At 43.6% G+C, this 20,916-nt stretch overlaps 2 protein-coding genes across 3 annotated transcripts in view; one reads left to right on the plus strand and one right to left on the minus strand.

Annotated features, from left to right (window-relative positions):
• The window catches only part of LOC135900264 (uncharacterized), a 35,777-nt gene extending 28,327 nt beyond the window's left edge, over positions 1 to 7,450 (plus strand). Inside the window, exons 2-3 of the mRNA XM_065429700.2 lie at positions 1,792 to 2,021; positions 7,269 to 7,450. Of these exons, the coding sequence (XP_065285772.2) occupies positions 1,792 to 2,021; positions 7,269 to 7,419 (381 nt within the window). The 3' untranslated portion in view covers positions 7,420 to 7,450. The remainder of the gene's footprint in view (positions 1 to 1,791; positions 2,022 to 7,268) is intronic.
• A 3,001-nt stretch (positions 7,451 to 10,451) lies between these two features.
• Positions 10,452 to 20,382, minus strand: ORMDL (Orosomucoid 1-like). Of its 2 annotated transcripts, none has more exons than XM_065429701.2 (4): positions 19,966 to 20,382; positions 16,535 to 16,712; positions 14,454 to 14,605; positions 10,452 to 11,061 (listed from the first exon to the last, which is right to left on the minus strand). In XM_065429701.2, exons 2-4 carry the CDS (start codon positions 16,700 to 16,702, stop codon positions 10,926 to 10,928), a joined length of 456 nt encoding a protein of 151 aa, XP_065285773.1. In that variant the 5' UTR covers positions 16,703 to 16,712; positions 19,966 to 20,382; the 3' UTR covers positions 10,452 to 10,925. The 2 variants fall into 2 exon arrangements, with proteins under 2 accessions (XP_065285773.1, XP_065285774.1); XM_065429702.2 differs by lacking the exon at positions 19,966 to 20,382 and adding an exon at positions 19,398 to 19,539.
• Positions 20,383 to 20,916: the final 534 nt, after the last annotated feature.

Genomic DNA, 20,916 nt, shown 5'->3' on the forward strand with positions numbered 1-20,916 from the left:
CCAATTCCGACGCGGCCTATTCAAATCGCAGAAACGCTTTTCTGAGCTAACCGTCGGATCGCTTTTAATGAAATTTGTTGAATTATAGAGAGAAAGTTAAGTACTAGTATCTGTTGGAAGCGGAATTTTGATTTAGGGCCTGAATATTGTTTAAAATATTTTGAAAATTTTGAAAGTGTGAAAAAAATATAAGCACGACGTTTACAAACTAATAGCTCTTCATTAAAAACAGATATCGCGGTTCTTCAAACGGCATCTATTATAAGAGTCAAAGCGGACAAATTTGGTATGTCAATTTGTATATAACGTGAATTGGTTACGTGGTCCACAAGGGTTCTCCAAAAGCCGTATTTCGATAATACTAAATTATTTGAAATTCATTTGTAACATATCAATTTTGTCCGCTGTAGATGTACTATTAGATGCGATTCACAGAATTGTGATATTATTTTTCATTGTTGAGTTACAGAGTTTTAAACGCGATAGTTTCGTTTTCTGAAAATTTGCGATTTTCGCCAATTGTTAATAATAAATTGACAACATAAATGAAAAATTCCAAACCAGAAGTCAGTAGAATTTAAGTTTTCCTTTAAATGCAACAAATCTCATCAAATTTGGTGCCGTGGTTGCCGAGAAAAACGAATTGGCTTTCTACATGTATTTAGATAGGAGCACCCGAGCTAAAGCTTCTTAAGGAGGAGGCAAAGCTGCAACGTGAGCTCGCCCCCCCTCCACCCCCCCCCCGAACGAAATTTCTGGCTACGCCACTGGTACGTATACTTCAGACAGACATGCTTTTCGTGAAAAGTTTAAGAAAGGTCCAGAAACTGTAACGATGTATCCATCGGCCGCCTCGGACGTGAAGCGCAATCACGGCCCCTTTCTTTCAATGCCTTCAGAACGTTGATCAAACCATCGTGGTAGCTTCGGCTATGTTGGACTGCTAAGCACGAGGTCGCGGGATCGAATCTCGGCCGCCGCGGGCGTTTCGATAGGGGCGTCACAGCAAAAAACGCCCATGTCCCGTGCATTGAAGGCAAGTTAAAGATCCCCAGGTGGTCAAAATTAATCCTGAGTCCCTCACTACGGCGTGCCTCATAATAAAATCGCGGTTCTGGCGCCTAAAACTCCACAATTTAATTCAATATGTTGACCATATCCATGGTATAGTTCATCGTAACCCTTCATAAAAATAAAATAATAGTCTACATTGCGTAACAGATGCGAAACTAAGCCTGGTAGGTCTGACTCGAATCTCACGGTCAACCCAGTTCAAGAAAATGTTGCTCAGCACTGGAGCCACCCGTAAGTCAATATAGGTACCAGAATTCTGGACACACAGAATTGTTCCCCCCAGCAACAAAAGTTGACGTAAGGTAAAATGATAAAAGATCTAGAAAAGAATCCACAGAAATGCCACAATTATTCCTGAATCAGACCTCATGATTATCGTTTTTTTACGTACATCATTAAATAGTCATGACGGAAAAGAAAATGAGAGGTCTTGAACGTCTGTGCTAAAAGCGCTGCACTGCTGAAGGCAGCAAGTGATGACAAAGAGCGCGAACGTCAGCGGCACCACGTGCAACAAGGGCCTGGATTTGCTACTACAAGTCCTTTTCTGTTCTGTGAGAACATTCTTTAGAGCTTCTATTTATAAATTGAGTTACACACGCTGATATCAGCCCTGCTGCATCCGAGGCTTGCTACTTAAGATTGAAGTGATTAAAATGACACGAAAAGGTGGCGTGCATGCGCACGTGCGCGTGATGACGGGGTGGCTTGTTGCAGGTGAGCAGCAGCCACCAACCTCTCTACTGCTGGGCCGAAGCCGGCGCATGGCCACCGCGCGGCTGTTACCGGGACTCGGTACGATCGTCGCTCCACGACGAGGAGATGGTGGGCCTTCGATGCGAGTGGGAGCGCAAGACAGACAGGAAGTTCCACCAGAATCAGCTACGTCTCCAACAGGAGCGCCAGCGGGAGCAGGCTGACAGGCAGCTGCACGACAGGAGAGACAGGTATACGCCGAATGCTGCATATAGCAGTACAGGGGGACGCCGCTCTTGGGCTGTTCATGGACTGTGTTATGCTAAATGGGCCGGTTTGCGTCGGATTAGCGGAGATGCACGGCGCACAGCGAATACTTGGGAGGGATGGCCACTTGTGAACAACGAATGCTTGTGGATCTTCCTCGGCCGCAAGGTGTCTGCGCCGGGCGTTGATTCCACCCCAAGCGAGCCATGAGCCCTTCGCTCCCACTAGCATCTCTCAGCTAGAGTACATATACCCTCGCGTACCGGACATTATCCGCGCGAAGAAAAAAAAAGGGGGGGCCTTGGCTACAGCGTTTAAATTATAACGACCGATTTTCCGAAGCTTTACTTGCCTCTTCACCCAGGCTTGGCGTCCGTTGGTCTCTGGCCGTAAACTGGTGCAGTGAAGCCCCGCCCACGCCCTCATAACCACCAGCCACTGTTCCTCCGCGAGGCTGCAAATAGTTCGTACTTCAAACTTTCCCTGTTACCTAAATAAGGCGGTAACCACAAAAATAAAATTATAAGCCCGTAATTTTATACGTTTTCACTCGTCTATGATAGCGGAACGGCGAAAGCATATAATTCTTCATTGAACTGAAATAAAACGCTTGCTTCGCTGCAACTATTTACTGCCAAGTTTCACGTCAGTTGGCATTAAAGTCCCATGAGTAAAACGGACTCAGCAGTGAAATGAACTGTACCATGGGCTTTTGAAGAGTGAAATGCTCAGACCCCATACACTTTGACCAATGTCTGTTGCGCACCTCATCGCTTCCGCCGATAAAAACATTCTTCAAGAACAGCAGACGCTTCGGAGGTATCAAGTATGACGCCATTTTGAAAACGTTGCTTGACGACAACTTTGTTTGCTTCTGTAATTGGCTAGCGGACTAAAGGTACGTCTTCACTTGCGGAAATACGCTCGGGCAAAGGCGCTTTCGCGGCAAGAATTCTCTGCCCCCGCGAGGATGGATCCCAAACCCATTTTTTCGCGGCACCGCGTTTCCACAAACCCGAGCAAGCCAATCACAAGCGCCGAAGTCGTCACGTGGGCGGTGAGGTCAATGCTCTCGCCAGCAACAACGTCTGAAATCAACGGATTAGGTGCACGACTACTGTCGTGCACCTGTCGTTTATACAGTAGGTCGTGATTAGGTGGTGTTGCTGAAACGCGCGGGAATTAGCGCGGGCTTCCGAGGCATCTCGAGAGAGGGCGAGAACGCTCGCCTGCCCGCCGCTCTCCGCGACCGCTAACGCGCAGTGGTGGTGGTGGTGCTAACGCGCAAGTGAGGACGTACCTTATCACAACTCTGCGCGGTCCGTGTGCCTTGGTTGCCAACTGCTGTTTTCTTAAGTTGTATGCACATTATGTCATCGCAAGGTTATTAATGCCGTTCGTAACGCGAGCGGATCCCGTAGGCAGTGCTATCGAAGGCGCTGGTGTAAACAACCCACATATCTCGGGAGTTGTTTCTGATAACCCAGGGAGATGGGGCGGATTCGGGATGGCATCTCATACGTCGCCATAACAGGGTCATTTAGCTTGTCCGTCATTCCGGCAAACGGGGGTGGTTTGGGCGGATTGCCGGATGGGCGGGGACGTAAACGTGAGCGGCCGGAGGGGTGCACCCGCCTGGTGGTGTAGAGCTCAGCCAAACACAGTGCCAAAATTGCAGTAACCTGCTATATTCCGCTTCGCTGCTCGTGCAAATATACGGCAGCGGCGTAATTGTGAACACAATTACGCCGCTGTCGAAAATTTACGCCAGCAGCTAAGCAGAATATCATAATTAGCTCTGTGTTTGTGTGGTTCAGTTTTGCACCGCCAGCTGGTGCCACCAATCTGGCCGCTCACGTTTATGCCCCCACTCATCCGGCAAACCGACCGCGCTTGCCGGAATACCGGACGCACTAAAATTCTCTAATGTCGAATCAGTGCCTCCTCTATGCTTAACATAAAGGAGGCACTGGTAGAATGTGCCATCTTGCCAGCTCTGATTGATCCAGAGGGCTGCTAGGCCTCTCTGACTGGCTCAAAATGCCATCATTACAGATTTTGACAATATGGCGGAATATGACTATAGCCAGCACCTTGAGGGAAAACCGTCCAGGTGGCAACTCTACCACCAATTCCTACGTACAGTACAACCTTGCAATTTTTTAACAGTGTGTCGACCATACGGCATGTCAGCGTCCTTGTAGTGGCGAGGGATGGCAGGGTTTACAACTTTATGAGCAGTCATGCACGGCGAATTCTAGTTCGAATGCATTCTGCGGCGCTGTTCACTTTAGGGGTGCACCTGACCACTACAAGGCCACTGACATGCCGTGCGGTTGATGATCATGTGGTATTGTTAACAAATTGCAAGGGTGTACTGTACGCGTACATAACTTATTTATATTTTTCTGTGTATGGAAATTAAGCACTATTGTAGAATCGCTCCTAAAATACACAACTGAACCAAACACCGACATGAGGGGCATGAGAACAGGGCATTCTCATTAGATCAGTGATACCTGCAGTGTCCCACACGGTATCGGCTGCGAAGAAGCCATCACAACATTCTTCGCATGCAGTTGTTGCAAATGACTTTGCAACACAGTCTCACAGCATGCTTGCAATAGGGATTAAAGTTTCCAAACTATCTTTTTACCATATTATATCTTTTGTGTACATTTGCAAGTTCAATTACAAGTACAAATGCGATAGCATTACGCAGTTCAATATAGCACCGAGGCGTTTGTTCTTGCAAGGGTTCTTGCCTTTGGTCAATGTAGGTGCGTATATACATTTCCTCGGCGGTGCGACTGGCGGCACAAGGGTGCAGTGCTGCCAGTCGCACTCAGTGGAGCAGTGGAATGCATGTGTAATGTACAGGGGCACCTGACAGGAGGAGTGGTTCACGCATGCACTGGGGCCACTCTCAGGAAGGGTGGCCAACCCTTCAATTTCCTCCCTCCTTCCCTCCCTAGCACCACAGAGCGCCAACTTGCAAGTGCTGAGTGACCTATAGCATAACCCCCCACCTCAAAAGGAAGAAGAAAATTAGAAATAAATTGGTCTCCAATCCACGCTGTGAAGGGGGTTGTACAGCGAAGCTGTAAATGACAACCTTTAATTGGAGAGACCCCAAACAATGCATACTTTCTGATGGCACCTTTCTATTCTGCCACAATCATCAAGTTGCCATGAGCGAAAGAAGTGGCTATTATTCACCCGTTTCGTCAGCGCATTGGCTTGACGCATTTTCTGTCTCCTTTTTCTACCATACTGCATCCCCACTGGGCTGCTGCACGTGAGTACAAAAGTAAGCACTGCAGCTTCTGCAATGCTTTTGCGGGTGGCTAATGCGTAATTACAGCCACCCAGAGGGCATTGTGCCGATGGCCAGGGAGTTCCAGAAGGCACTGTGCCAATGGCCAAGGAGTTCCAGACGGCATTGTGGCGACATCCACGAAGTTCTCGATCAAAAGGCCGCACAGAGGCGTCTCCTGCGTCCCTACTATGTGCATTATACACATTCTCAACCACCCTCCAATGCATGCAAGACAGCAGCAGCAGCAGTGGAAAAGTCGAGGGAAGAGGCAAAGAAAGCTCCGCTGTAAAATAGGGAATCATGTTCTGGTCCCCCAACAGAAGAATTCGGGCATCGTCCCTGGCTGTGTTCAGTGAGCACACTGGATTGCATAACGCATCGCCACCATACAATGGCGCTGTATGGATATGGTAAAGAAAAAAGTGATAGCTCCAATAAATCGTAATGCAGACTTCTGCCTGCATGTGCACCTCTGTGCCATGATTTATCATGATGCTGAACCAACAAACCCAATCATCCACAATTTGTTAACTGTGGTCCACATAGATATTTGTGTGTGCGGTTATGGGCAGTATGTAGCTATATACCAGTGTTCTTTCTTTTTTAGCTGCACCAATATTTTAAATATTGCCTATGGCAGATAGCACAATTCTAACCCTTCACCTAAATTTCTTGACAAGGCAACCATTACATCTACAAGAAATAAAGATTGCTTAATTGAATAATTAACATACTTAGACTAATTAATTCTTTAACATATTACTTTAAGGAAGGTATTTCAATTTACTATTTGTAGCCAGTGAGTTCGCGAGGCATATTCATTTGGAATGAATTCTCAGGACTTGCACCAGTTTCAAGATATTAATTTTCAAAGTGTCCGCATTGGTGTTCCAGTTACTTTTATGCTTCAATACATACAACAGCATTTTCTTTATTAAGTACGTGAAACAGGAGTGCATTTTTACTGCGTTTGATGACGCATATATTAAAAACGGTGCCATCTTCAGAATTTGTTCCAAGTCGATATGCCTTGCAAGCTCATTACCTACAATACGACGTAGATAATAACATCCACTGTAATGTAATTAATTAAACAAGATTTGTGTAATTATGTTAACCATTAAATTAGGTATTTTGACTTCTCATATATGTAACGGTTAAGGGTTAGAATTGTGCTTTCTGCCATGGGCAATTTAGAAAAATTCAGAGCAGCTAAGAAAAACGCCATATATATAGCATAGCTATGGAATGTTCTATTGCAATAGTTGTGGTCCATAGCATCATGTTTAAGAGCAACAAATAGTAGTCTTGCTTGTGCGGTTGTTGTTGTTGGCCGTAGGCGACGTCATAGATTTGTAGACGGCAGCGGTAGCTAGATCATGCCCTATTTATAACTCTCAGATGCAGTGGCGTAGCCAGGGGGTGGCACATCGGGCACGTGCCAGCACATACTATGCAGCCAGAACCCCCCCCCCCCTTCCGTATAATAACCGAAAAAAATTCTGGTCGTGCCAGTGCACAGATGGCCATAAGGCAGAACAACAAGCGCTGCAGATGTCAACATGTAAATAGTTGGCAGATAGGAGCTTGAGTGAAGCATGAGGGCTATGGGGGCTTGCATATAGCTCTTGAAATAATAATTTCATGCAATGTTGATGTGGTCACTCTTGGTGCATTAAGACACCATATCTTATGAACTTTCAGCACGACTTGTCAAACAACCTGCCTTTAAAGCTCCCGACATACTATTTTTTGTAATGTACCCTAATTACCAGACTTTCATCACTTGCAAACAGTTGCGGGGAAATCAATGGAGATATTTTTACGCAAGTTCTTTAATAGGGTTTCAAGAAAATAAAGCTGGAAGGTGGTGCTTAAGGGTAATGATGAGTCTTGTACTCTACTCTTACAGGCTCATGCAAGTGCTGGAGAATGAGAAGAAAGTGCTTGAAGGAAAGCTGACTGCCTTAAACTTGGCTGAGAAGTCAAGTAGGCGTCAACAGTGTTGCAGTCCTAAAGAAAAGAATTCCCAACTCACTGAAACGATCAAAACAAATCAGTAAAGTGGGACAGCACCCTTTTTTACCCTTTCCATCCACAGCGAATTCCTTGGCCAAGTGGCAGCTGACTTCTGCGCAGTATTTCATGGTACTTTCAAGCAATGTAAAGCTAACAGCACAGTGCTGTAACATCTTGGAGCCAGAATAACACCGCACATTAATTGTATTCAATAGCATACCAAGAATTCATGATGATCAATATGCTAAATACTTAGGATCTAAGGAAGAATGCAAATGCAGAGAATTATCTTAGAAGGTTCTCAGATTGTAATATGTAACATCACTTCACAAGAAGAAAGTTCCTTTACCTCTTTTTGTGCTCTGCACTGATGAAACCATCAGCTGTACAGAACCAAAGTCACTGAAAGGCACAAATTTGCACTCTTTCCGCTAAAAAATGAAATCTTTAGCCACGCCTGAGCCAAGAAAATGTCTGCTGTGGCTGCTTCTGTAACCTTTAGCTGCTGAACTGAGTGACAACCGCGTCTTGTTACAAGCTATGGTGTGTGGTGAATCTTGTCTGTCTTGGGACTTTCTTGTTTGGAATTGGTGACTAGCTGCAAAGTTCACAAGAAAAAAAAAAGGAGAAAGGAAAAGAAAAACCAGGATTGATGTACCAACCAGATTCTCAGGTCAACACATTAGCAGCTAGGATGACAGTGGACTACTGCAAACTGCCATTTGGTAATGCAAGCAATAGTTCTGTCTATTATACAGCAAAGCATTCATTATCACGCCCAGATCACTTTCTTTTTTAACAAAGCAAGCAATTAAGAACCTGCTTGCAAGTATGAGTGAACTGTATATGTACAGCCAGCCACAAGATTTTGCAAACCACAGAATCCAAGAAAAAGGTTAATAGCTCATCAGCCTCGCAATGGAGCCTGGTGTTCGCATTTCCAGTTTCTGCTAGTATATGCGAATAACATAGTGACGTACAGTTTTATTGGCTAGTTTTACAGGCTGCTCCGAAATTCAATGTTTTACGAGACCCCCTGGTTCGTTGACTTTTGTGGTTGACTGTACATCACTGGCATGCAACAACACCGGAAACACATGCCTGAATCATTACTGGCAAAGCGGTCTTGACACGCACTACTAACTAAACACACCTACACTAGACATCCTCTTCCTTTCTGCACTGGATGGCAGCTGTCAAAAGTGATTGTCACATGTTAAACTGCCGACAAAAACATTTCTACCACAGCTGAAAATACACACAAACGCAGTTAGGTTTTGGCATACTAAAGAGACACTTAGACAGAGACCAATCACTGCATGCACAAAAAGGGCTCAACGCACTAAGCAGAGCGACGGGTAGCGAGACTGACAGCAAGGATTATCCCGGCATGGTGCACAAGGTACTGCAATGTGCTAACATAACTGAAATTACATTCGCAAAACTGGCAAATTCACAAGAATCAAGGTATACTTTTTGTGGTCAGTATTGTACGCAAACACTAAAAAAGATTATAACGCATTAAGGTGACGATAAGCCGAATACAAACTTTGCATGACTGAAGTTTATTGAAAATTTTTTCATAAAATTCGGTACTACATGGTTCGATTTTTAAAAAAGGCCAGCAGGTAAAGCCAATAGCCCACCAAGTCATTCCCTTAGCCAAGGGATGTGTGGGGGCAGGAGAACAAAGAGTGTGCATCCATTTAGCTCATGTGGCCCACACTGTTCATGCCAGCTGATGAGATGAGCACCAACTGTGAGCTGCCATTAAGATGACATATGGCAAGAAGTTTCACTTACAGGAAAAAGCTCAGTAGAAAAAATGAAAGTGATAAGCTGGACCACTCAGTCTCATACTTTCAGGTAGCATGTCCACAACAGTGAACAGTTAAGGAATTAGGAAAAGAAGTTGCTAGCAACAATTAGTTTGCTGTATATGAACGTCCGACAGCGCATTCATAATGAAAACTGTGCCAATTTATTGAAGATCGGGAAAACTGGCAAATGGTATGCAGGTGTGGGGATTAAACTGGCAGCCCTAGGTCACAACTAGGGTGGCAACCTTAGTTGTGCAGTGATGCAGACAGTGCGATGGCACAAGATGACACTCCCCCTTGCAACACCGACAAAAATCAAATGAATGTGCCGTTATTCTTGGCACTCTCAAAAGAGTACCGACACAAAACTTTTTCCCAACTTTTCATCACTATGTCACCGAACAGCTGCGGACACTGTGATCACAGTATTAGGCCTCAATCCAGCAAAGAAGAGACAACTGAGAACCTTCCAACCAAAGTTGAAAAGTGAAGGAACATTTCAAATTCAAATTTATTTACACTGAAATGTCACAATACAGATAAGCAAAAAAATGTTTGGCAATACATACACACAGAAACTTTTTTTTCCCTCTGAAATGTACAAAACGGATTCAAAAGGCCCATTTGCTTGTGCTGGAGATGGCCAAGTGGTTTTTGACAGAACACAGTGTGCTCTCAAATCACTAAACTGGGCTGCTTAATTGGGACTCGTGCGAATGCTTCATGCGTGGAGTAGCAGGCCAGAGGCACTTACTCAGGCCGACCACTCGAGCTTTCTACCATTATATTTCTCCCCCCCTCTCTCTCTTTGTGCTTGTATCATCACCACTTTCAAATTATGCAATGTCACCTGTGGCAGTAATCTGCACTTTATCTTGTTTGCATTTTAATATGGTAAATTTAAAAGGATGATATAATTACAGTAGTTTGCATGGTGGATAAAATTAGCCACAATATCACTAGGTCGATAGATATCCTTTAAAGAAAAAAAAAAACATGAGTTGGAAAAATCTGGTGTCAGTACTCGTAAAAGAAGTGTAGTTAAAAGCACATTTTTCTCGTCAGCCTCACCACGCATAGGTTTCCTTCAGGATGTGTCTGAACAGTACAGGGGGGACCTCATTATGAGGTACTATTGGCATCACTGAATCGGGCACGCTGGCCTGCACTAAAGAGACAAGATACAGGCAGCTTTGCTTCAGTGCATTGTGAGGCTGCCTAGTGTCATCCATACAAAGAGACACTCTCACTGCAGGCTGTGTGATGACAGAGTTTATTAAATAAGAAAGGCACTTTGTATCACATATACTAGAGCACTCCAACTATACAGAGGAGTTATGCATAATCAATCACAATATTTGCAATTGATTTCATCATGAGCCACAACAACTGCACATCCCCTAAACAGTGCTAAAATATCAGTGACAAGAAAGAGCAAATTCCACTACTGCAAAAAAATAGCAACTGCTCCCTATCTAAAAATAATATCTATGAACATGACTGATTTCATTTCATTACAAAACAGCAATGACAACATCCTAAGCATAATATGAACATAATTGCATTGATTCTGTAGCAGCTCAAAACACAGCTACAGCTTTTATTATAAACGTAATACGTAGGCCAATGCTTCCTTGGCAATGTTAACAGTAAAGAAAAGGAAAAAAGAAAGCGGAAGCAATACATAGGAATATTCTATAACTGAAACTTGACCCTATCCCTGCTTGCTTTCAATACTTGTTGATTCCAAAGAGTCGAACCTTGTGGAACTGCGGCAACTTGGGAATTAGCACGAACATCAGGGAACAAAAGTTGATGGCGAAGTGGACAGAGTCATACTTGGTGTAGAAGCTTGTGAGGAAAAATCTGAAACACATAGGAAAGAAACATGCAGCCCATCAGGCTTATGATGCTTGCCTGCCAACCTGTGGACATTAAAATTAGTAAATATAGAGGACATGACCCCAGAAGAAGGGAGTTCAGGGACGATTAAGCACACATATATACAGTAAACCCTCTTTGTAATGAAGTTACCTTGATGGGAATTTCATTCATCATATCACCGCGAGAACTGGTAAAACATGTATCAGAATAATGTCATGCTTGACAGTAGCGAAATTCTGTGGATGCCCGTGAATAGCTGCTTCGTCGGCCAGTTCCCATAAGGTGATAGAGTTGAGTCTCAAGAAATTGCCACCATGTGAGTAGCCATCACAGTGTTCTTTGCCTGGCCTGGTTGGTACGATGAAACAGAAACGGCCATCGGGCACGTGGCACTGAGCGATCCCATACAGATTTCATCCGATGCACTTCAAACTAAGTCTGGTGCTACTGGAATTTGAATAATCCGGTCTAAAATGTGTGCAATGCATTGGCACAACAATAAACTTCGTATGAAGCAATTTTTCAAATAAACCAATTTTGTTACACAAGGATCTACTGCATATTTTTCCAAGTTTGCATAAGCACACATCTTTTGTGGGATATAGACACACTTCACTAATGATGATTTACTGTTAGACATGCCTCACAAGAGGCAACAAACTTGCAAGAGTACATACTGACAACAACACACTGTTTTTAGACCATAGTGACTTTTTCAGTAACTCTGCTGCTGGCAACCTTGCCTGCTTTTGGAACTTGTCTGAATACGTTTGCTCGAAGCAGGTATTCTTCCAGTGTTCTTTCACAATCGCAAGATTTCCAAGAGTATTATTGGAGACTAACAAGATAAATGTTTTTTGCAAACAGTGCTTATTTTTCATAGCAAAACAATCCTAAAATCATAGAACGAGCTAAAATGACTGGAATTTATGGAAAATCCAGGAGAGTTGGTAGGTATGATGGTTGCTGCAGGAGGTAATACATTCTTAACTTTTAACACCACTGTACTATGCAACAGTGTCGGGTAGTAACAATGAACAAGCTACTGCCCTCCACTCTGTACAGAGTAATGATATACACAGGTGGTGCTTGGTAAATTTCCATGACATGGCTATACAGATATTGTTTTCAAAGACTGAAGAACTTCAAGAGTCAAATCTCTCTTCTTTTGAGCCAGCTACAAAGCTTACACTGAAAATTTCGCATAGCCAACATCAAGTGAATTCTGAATGTAATATCTGACCTTTAAAGTCAAAGGAAAGCTATGCCACTGATGCTGAAGGTCTAAGCTCAAGAAGTATCATCCAAAACCAAAAAGATTTCTGCATGTATGTTTCTGCAAGCATCTTATGCAGAGCGTACCTCAGATCAGGTCACATCTGAGTTCTCTTACCGGAGGAAAGAAAGCAAAGGATATAGCATAAAAAAATCTCACATTACAAAGATGGTACAAATGCTGAACAAGCCACTGACATATTTTTGTTCCTGCTGTCGAATACAGTCAAACCCAAATATAACTCACCTGGATAAACTAATTTATTCTCTATATTGAACACACAAAACATAGTGAACTATACACATGTGAAATAACTCTCTCATAATGAACTGGACATTAGATATATCAAACTTGGGCAATCTGCTCCAAGTGCCATAAACCCATATGCATGCCGTGAACACAGCGTTCAGGAAAGTAATTTTTCCTGTGACCTGTAGTTTCAACAGAATCAAGAATGCCGTCCTTAGTGATGTTGAGGAACAGCCCAAAGTACAAGGCAAAATTACTTCCTACCGCATGCAGTTTTGTATTGAATAAATGGACTCCTGCCTTGCTTCTTTTTGCCTCTAGAAATAATAAACCCACACATAATAAATGTAATGACCAAAAAGTATGAGACAAGATCAAAGGGAAAGAGAAGAAAAAGCCCACGCGATTAACATTATCCATAAGAAACATCTTCCATGCAGTCATCGGTGTGTGCTGTTTCAAAGATTGTTAAGCCATGGCTTCGAATGGGATGATCCAGTTTGACGACACTGTCTATATTTTCGGGACCACGAATGACTGAAGAGATGGAGTGTGTGTATTGTGTAACATTTTATATCATGAGACAACTGCCCTAACAATAGTTTGTAATCAGCAACCATGAGCCTATCCATTCCTGCAAGCTTTTCATAATCCCTTGAGCAGCATGTGTACTGCAACGGTCTCGGCAAAGAATATGTTTTTCCACTTAATAAACTTCAACTTGCCATCAATGGCTCAGCATTGCAAAAGACAACTCAATCAATTTTCGTCCTCAAGCTGAACTTAAGATTTTGCTTTAACTGGTGTAGGTAGTTGGCTCCACCTTGGCCAGTCCAGTTAGACAAACTTCAGGACACACAACAAATCATGATGTAACTTGTGCATCGTAGCCTTAGTTGCTTTTGCACCATAAAACCTTACATAACTAATGAACTAACTAACTAGAACTTGACGTTACTCTGCTTCACTATAAACAAATGCTGACTGTCTCTCTAGCTCTATACTAAACACAGTACAGTACAATACTATTGTGTTTGTGAAAATTTCTCATTTATTGAATTCATAACAGTGCAGCATTCAGCATTCAAATCAGTTTCTGATGATTATGTTTGGATATTTTTCATACAGTGTCAGCCTTTAACTCTGAGTAATTTACTGATCTGACACAAAAGTAAGCGCGCAGGTGATGTATGGCCAAGAGATTATCTCACGACATCTGCAGTCATGCCCAGTGACTGGTGAGCCACCGCAACCACGAGACCTAACCAGTGGTTTGTTGTGACAGTGTTCTGCCGGATGTGTAATTTTCTCTGTGGGTCTTATGAGCCATTTACTTACAAGGGCTGTAAGGTATCATATCATGCAGAAACAGAGGCAGCTAGTGATGGCAGCAGAACCATGTGTGCTGCTGCTGCTGCTGCAACACCTCGGAGTTCACACTGAAAGAAACGGCTTCAATGATGACCATCGTGTTTATGCCATCAAGTTCGTCAAGGGGGCTTTCAATGTATACCAGTGGATCGAAGCCAGACAGTGTCATTTGTAGAAGTAGAGTGTGAATGTTTATGTTTGGCCATGCTGAAGCACTAAAGGCACACACTGCGGCACTAGAGGTACACACACACACTGGGGAGCAAAGTCTCCTGCTTGGATTGCAAGCAGCCTATAATCTACTGGTTCTGGCCCAGAGAACTTGAGAAGCCAACCGAACAGAACGCTAGTTAAATGCATTGCTTATGATGTTTCCTCAGATATCTCAACTCTGAATAGTTGGTTATGTTCCCCCACATATGTGGTGGAGCTCGATAAGTCTACAGTTGCTAGCTGGTAGCCATGAGCATGTACTTACAGGAAAACAGGAACCACAGTGAGGAATTTCCTTGTGGCTGTGAACTGCATTTCATCATCAATCTGCTCCCACTGTGTCAGGTATCGTGACTTGCCCTGGTCTGCTGACTCCCAAGGAACTCCCTTAAGTGTATGGAGGAAGAAGAACATCGCCTGCAAAAAGCAGCAAGACGACCACATTATTGTAAAAATTTGACTCATTGCAGCACTTTCTCCCTGTCTACACTAATGAAATTCCGAGATGGTCCTTCAAGGCCAAAACAGAGCTGCCAGACAATGCTCAAAATATTAGTATGGATACTTCATAAGCACTAAGACTCATTCAGAAGTAAACTCATTCAAAGGTCCCAAACATATGCGTGTAGCCGGCGTGTCAGACGCCCTTGACATGCCGGCTACACGCATGCGTTGACAGACCGGGGTGGGGGGTGGGGGGGTGCCCTGGCTTTGACCTTGTACACAGTGTTCCTTTACTCTCAATTCGACACGCTAACACATTTTCCCTCGTTTCCGCATCCTCCTGCCTCACACCCTCTCCCCTTTAGAAGAACCCCACCTATATATACTGTGGTGAGGAAAGCATACGTCGCCTTGAAGAAGACAAGTCCACTTGTCGAAACGTTGGCTCCTGCATTCACCTTGTTCACGTTTTGCTCCATCGTCTTGAATTTCCATCTCCCGCATTCCCCGTCTTTTCTCTAATACACGACAAGACACATTTAAATCCATGACACCACATTGATGCACCGGTGAGGCTTAGGTGAAAAATTCAAAACAGCGAAGTATAGCCTCTGTCTTCTTTAGCAATAATAAACATTATTCAGCCCAAAAAAATAATAACAGTATGTTGAACAAATCTAAGCTGAGGTAATGTTTGACTTTAGCAAGCAAAGGCCTGTTAAAGGTAGATAAAGAAATGAAGTGTAAAATTTCAGCAGTGAGAATTCAAGACCAATTAAGTGGCAAATAACCTTCAACAGCATATGCCTTAAAATTTGTAGACGAATTCATGCCACTATGTCAGTAGTCTGCCAAATCTTGGCAGAATAATTTACTGAGGCAAATTAAGCTGGAAAATTTTTATATTAAATTTCAGCACAGTTTAGACTGCAGAAGCTTTCTGCAAAGTATGCATACCCCACCTTGAAGATATCAGTGTGGGGAACAGCAATAAATTTTGATGTAAAACTTTTTTCAGCATGGATGGATATGTTGGAACAATTATTGAGTGTCTTCATAATAGCTGATTACATTGCTATGATCAATAATAAAACAGCTGTTGTTATGACTATAACCAAATTATCTGCAACCAAATACAGGCCACGTATGAAAAGACAGAAAAAATAATGAGGTGACAAATCACCAAACATTCATTATTTAGTATTTAATTTGTTGTGAAAGTAATGTCCTTGTCATCTAAGGCACCACACTTATGGCACAGGCTTCAATCGAAGGAAAGGGTTCTCATGCTGGTTACATCCCAAAAATGGGCTGTCATTGATGTAGGATGCTGCTCCGAGTTTACGTTTCTACATCAGTGACAGAGCCCTTTCCCCTTCACAAGCTATCTTATCAGAAAACTGCTGAGCCCTGTTGACTGTTTCTGACAACCCTTGCATGTCCCTCATGCTCTCTTGAGCCATTGCACATGTTTACTGCCAGCTATCGTGGCAGAACTGTGTTTCTAGACTTGTAAATGCCAATATTTACAACGATGCTCATACACAATAATTCATGTTGTAACATAAGAACTCCTTGCAGCGGTTACCTATATATAAACTGCTGCACCAAATTGATTTCGTTTCAGCTGAGCCAAGGTTGTCATTCAACTCCGGAGCAACTCATGTGGCTGCCGGCACCACTGCTACTGTCACCTGTTCGAACATTGCTCCATTATGCCTAGTGCACACCTATGTTTTTTTTTTTTTAATTATGATGGCTACAGGAGGGGATGGACAATGGCTGTGTGAACCCTAACTCATCTAAAGTGGTGGAATTATGCTGTCTCTCATTTGCACATGCACAAGTAGTCATTCATTATGTAAGAAGAACAGACACATAAGGAATGAGAGTAGGACAGACCACATTGTGTGTAAGATTTGTGAGACTCCAGCTCCAGGCAACGCTCAGGAAAGGGAAGCTGAGTATCAGCAAATGCAGCAACAGGATGCCCAGGCAGTAGGTAAGCCAGATGCCACGACTGTTGAGCCAGGAACCATTGGGGTTGACTGCAGCACTACCGTCCAACATGGTGAACTGTCTGCACACACAACGAAACAGGAAGACACATGTATCAGGTGCATCATGGATAAAGATGAGAGATCAAAGTTATCAGACATAATTTTCAATGAATTTTTAATTCTATCTTTCAATACATTTAATTCCAATTCATCTATGTCAAACGAAACCTGATCCTGAGAAGTAATCGCAAGCTGGAATTATAGAATCTAAGCTTAATAATTCCACATTGCTAACACTGCACATATTCCAAACACTGGTCCTGTGGATGCTGGATTAAAACATCACATTGAGGATTTAAGTAGCATGTGGCTGCTGATATAACTATTCCACTAAATGGTGACAGTACTACCACTAACCCATCGGTGCCAAAACATACACTGCTTCAAGCACTGATTTCCTGAAGCCCTCTCGACAATGATATATACTTCCTATTGAAGTTCAAGGACACTCATCATTGGCCTGTTTTCTAGTGACAACACAGAAGCTGCCTTTTATTTCAAACTTGTTTCTACCTCACTTGCTGGATCAGATCGGGAAGTATATTTTGCAGAATCACATCCAAGCTTTGCATAGCTTCGTTGAGCTACTTGTATCAGAAAACTTAGGTGTAGCACTTAAGAGTTAGACTGAACTTGCACAGAAAAGATGCAGCCTTACGTCAGCTGGTTCTCCTGCTCCAGCAGCAAAGTGTATTGGCATCAATAAAAAACAATGCTGCCGATTCAGATACACTAACTGCCCTGCCCTATCATGTCAGTGAATTTGTGCGGCAAGCAATGAAAAGGTGGAAGTACTAAAATGTAGACGTACTGGTGGCAGACATATAGCATTGTGTTTCCATTCCACGTGATCATCATTTTATAGCTGCCATCATCACAGGCAAATGTTCCACCAACTGCTGAAGTAGTCAATGCGCTACATACATATATTTTTTGTGATGGCACAGTGAACAAAAAATAAATAAATAAATAAATAAATAAACAAGCATGTACGGTGTAGCCAGGGCAATGACATGAGAAGCAGATGGCAAGGCCTGCCCTAGAAAGTCTCTATCCACAAAACTGACAAGTGCCGACCTCACTGTGTGTTGTTTGTGTCATCACCACTGCTGTTCTGTCTGCTGTGTTGGTGGACTGTTCACATCTGTTTTCTTTTCACCTGTTCCTTCAGAAAATTACTTTTTTTTAGTGATTTGACTGCTTCTGCTTCTGTTCTCAAGCATGTGTCTTAACTTTCTATCCTTGATGCTGCCTAGAAATTGAAATTATGGGGTTTTACGTGCCAAAACCACTTTCTGATTCTGAGGCACGCCGTAGTGGAGGACTCCGGTAATTTGGACCACCTGGGGTTCTTTAACGTGCACCTAAATCTAAGTACACGGGTGTTTTCACATTTCGCCCCCATCGAAATGCGGCCGCCGTGGCCGGGATTCGATCCCGCGACCTCGTGCTCAGCAGCCTAACACCATAGCCACTGAGCAACCACGGCGGGTGATGCTGCCTAGAGGAGGGCAGTGCTGTCCCGAGGCTATAGTAGCAACAGCTCTTCAATAATGCCCCTCAGTCATTTTTAAGCTATAATCTTGTCACCCAGCGCTTTCACTGTCTGCTCCAAAGCACTCGAGTGAAGAGGTGCCTCTTAAGCAACCATTTATGGCAGAAATCACCAAGGAATGTCATTGTAAATAGAGTGTCCCTGTGACATTGCAGCACTGAGTTCAGTCAAAGAAAGCAGCTGCCCTCCACACAGAAGTGCAGAGAAAAAGGTTGTAGTGAAGGTACACTTCCGAATTAACTCTTTGTTATTGTTCACAAAGCACAATTAATTTTGAGCCTAGTCACTAAGCTGCTTGCATGTCATGGTGAAAGCATCCAGTTAACACCAACATAGACCCTGGGGGAACGTGCACACACGAACATGTGGCAGCAGAGTCATGCTGTCTTGCCCTCCACCTATGGCGGGCCTAATTTCTACCCAGACATGGTGAAGTACTATGCTCCGAGTATGTTGTAACGGCGTATATCTTGGTTCAACTAGAAAAGTATCATCACCCCAAGTCGTGTCTGATATCTGAGCATAGAAGTAGGCATACTGGAAATGGGCTATTTACAAAGGTAACCACAGAGGCAGCAGAGAAGGGAATTTGGCAATATTCATATAGCAAGTTCATGTATCTTGCAATCAAATGACAAGCGGCAGCATATTTTTTTTCTTATCTCCATCATTATAGAGAATTCAATAAGTTGCAGCACAGAAAAAAAATATGTACCTAGAACTTTATACTGTGCTTCAAATAACTTCAAGAAAACAAAGAAAGCAAAACGTTATTACGAAGTAATGGAGCGGCACATCCTGCATAACTGAGACTTGGGTGAATCATAGCACTAGCAATCATAGACTTTACCGACGCTGATTACCAACTATGAATAGCTGTTAAGCAATGATTACGGCCTATCCCAGTAATACTTGTTTGATATGGTGGTAAAGATAGCTTATATAGCAAAAATAATAGACTGGTGTTAACAACTGCTACAAACACTACAATCCAGCGAATGTGGCCACTGCTAACGACGCAATGTGATTATGACTCCATTTGATGGCTTCCAGTGTAAGCAGAGCTAATGTCAGTTACATGCAAACTGCTGCAGCTAGATCAGGTTGCATTAAAGGTACAAACAGAAAGTTTCATGTCCCTAGGGCGTACCAGTCCTGGGAACTAGCTGGCACAGAGCGCAGCTGCAGCCTCCTGCCTAGGAACACGCGCAATTGCAATCAGGCCTCGACATCCCCCTCTGTACACTTTCTAAATATGAAGGCAATTCAAGCACTCGTGCTATCTGTAACGCGCTGCGAATTCGCGCAGCTCGACTGATAAGATACACAGAAATAAACACGTCAAGCGGCGTTCTTTCAAAAGCATTTGGAGCTGCCATAACCGGAAAAACGCGCAGCTATTTACTCCGTCATCCAAATCATATGCGTATATGACGAAAAGAAGCCCAACTATTTCAGCCAAATTGTGAGCCGCGAGCACAAAAAAAAAAAAAAAACAGTTTGCGCGGGCAGCGTCAGCTTTCCTCATCGAACATCCCAATTACCCTAGGACATCGTGCGGCCAACAAATACAACAGCGACGATAAACAACGTTGATCTAATTTTCGCAAATCACAGCTACATAAGAAACAACACTTTCGACAATAAATAAACCGGATACATGTTATGGAGTGCGCGAAGGCCGACCCTATGAATTACGCAACGAAAGTGCTACGCACCAATGCGAAGTGTGAGTCACAGTGAATGCAGGCGGCCTGTCCCGGACCTGTCCAATCCCGTGTTGCAGTCGGGGATGAACACGTGGATAATACAGTATCAAGATTTCGATAATCCCTGCAACGGAAATACACCTCCGAGTCCTCAGGACCTCAACCTCACTCCCTCAGCAGGCGAGCGACCGATAGGAGGTGACGCAGAATCACAGGAGGAAAGATGCCGAAGAGGAAATGCTTTGGCCCTTCAAAGGCCTTGCGCGCGCATACACTTCGAGACATTTAGCGCTTCGAGCGCCTCTTTAGTCTTCTTTGATCGCGCTGTACTCCCGTACAAGTGTACAAGGTTTAAACCACGTGATCTCCGTTGTTTTTATGGAATCCGCAAGAGCTCTCCAACCACTCTGATTCCAACGCACCCATGTGATCGTAAAACACTAAATACGACCTAAGCGCCATCTTTCAATCTTTATCAGAGTTATCAGAGTTTGTCCCCAGCCTCCGAAATTGGAAGCTTGCGCACTATGATGATGTCACAAGCCAACGTTGGACAGGTACAGATTATGGTAGAGTGGCCCAAACGGCGCTCTCTCGCAGAGGCGCCGCGTGTGGAAAAATTTTGAGAGGGCGCAGCGAGCGAACGGGATTGCGGCGGAAACGCGCTTCGTGGCATATTGAACGTAATTTCACTGCAGGCCCTGAGACCGATTGCGCGCGTACGCTCATATAATAGTGCTTTATTTCCACTTCAAATTTATATTGACACTATTTTGCTATGAATACATATTTGAGACATGGGTTATACAACATGACGTCTTCAATTTGGCTATCGTTGCCAAGTGCGTCGTCTGCTAGCGAGCGCGCGCGCGTTCGTTGCGCGGACGCTGGAGGATGCCCAGTTTTTCTTGCAAAAAGTCTGTGCAGTAAAATTTTTTATGGTTATAGTTGCATTGGTTC

This window comes from Dermacentor albipictus, chromosome 1 (genome assembly GCF_038994185.2).
Source record: "Dermacentor albipictus isolate Rhodes 1998 colony chromosome 1, USDA_Dalb.pri_finalv2, whole genome shotgun sequence".
Taxonomy (NCBI): Eukaryota; Metazoa; Arthropoda; class Arachnida; order Ixodida; family Ixodidae; genus Dermacentor; species Dermacentor albipictus.

Coding starts and splice junctions, on each gene's coding strand:
- ORMDL (XM_065429701.2), bottom strand. CDS start 16,702: ATGTTGGACGGTAGTGCTGCAGTCAACCCCAATGGTTCCTGGCTCAAC. Junction 14,606..16,534: donor CAAATCTTACACACAATGTG/GTCTGTCCTACT, acceptor TGCTTTTTGCAG/GCGATGTTCTTCTTCCTCCA. Junction 11,062..14,453: donor ACTGTGGTTCCTGTTTTCCT/GTAAGTACATGC, acceptor TATGTGTTTCAG/ATTTTTCCTCACAAGCTTCT.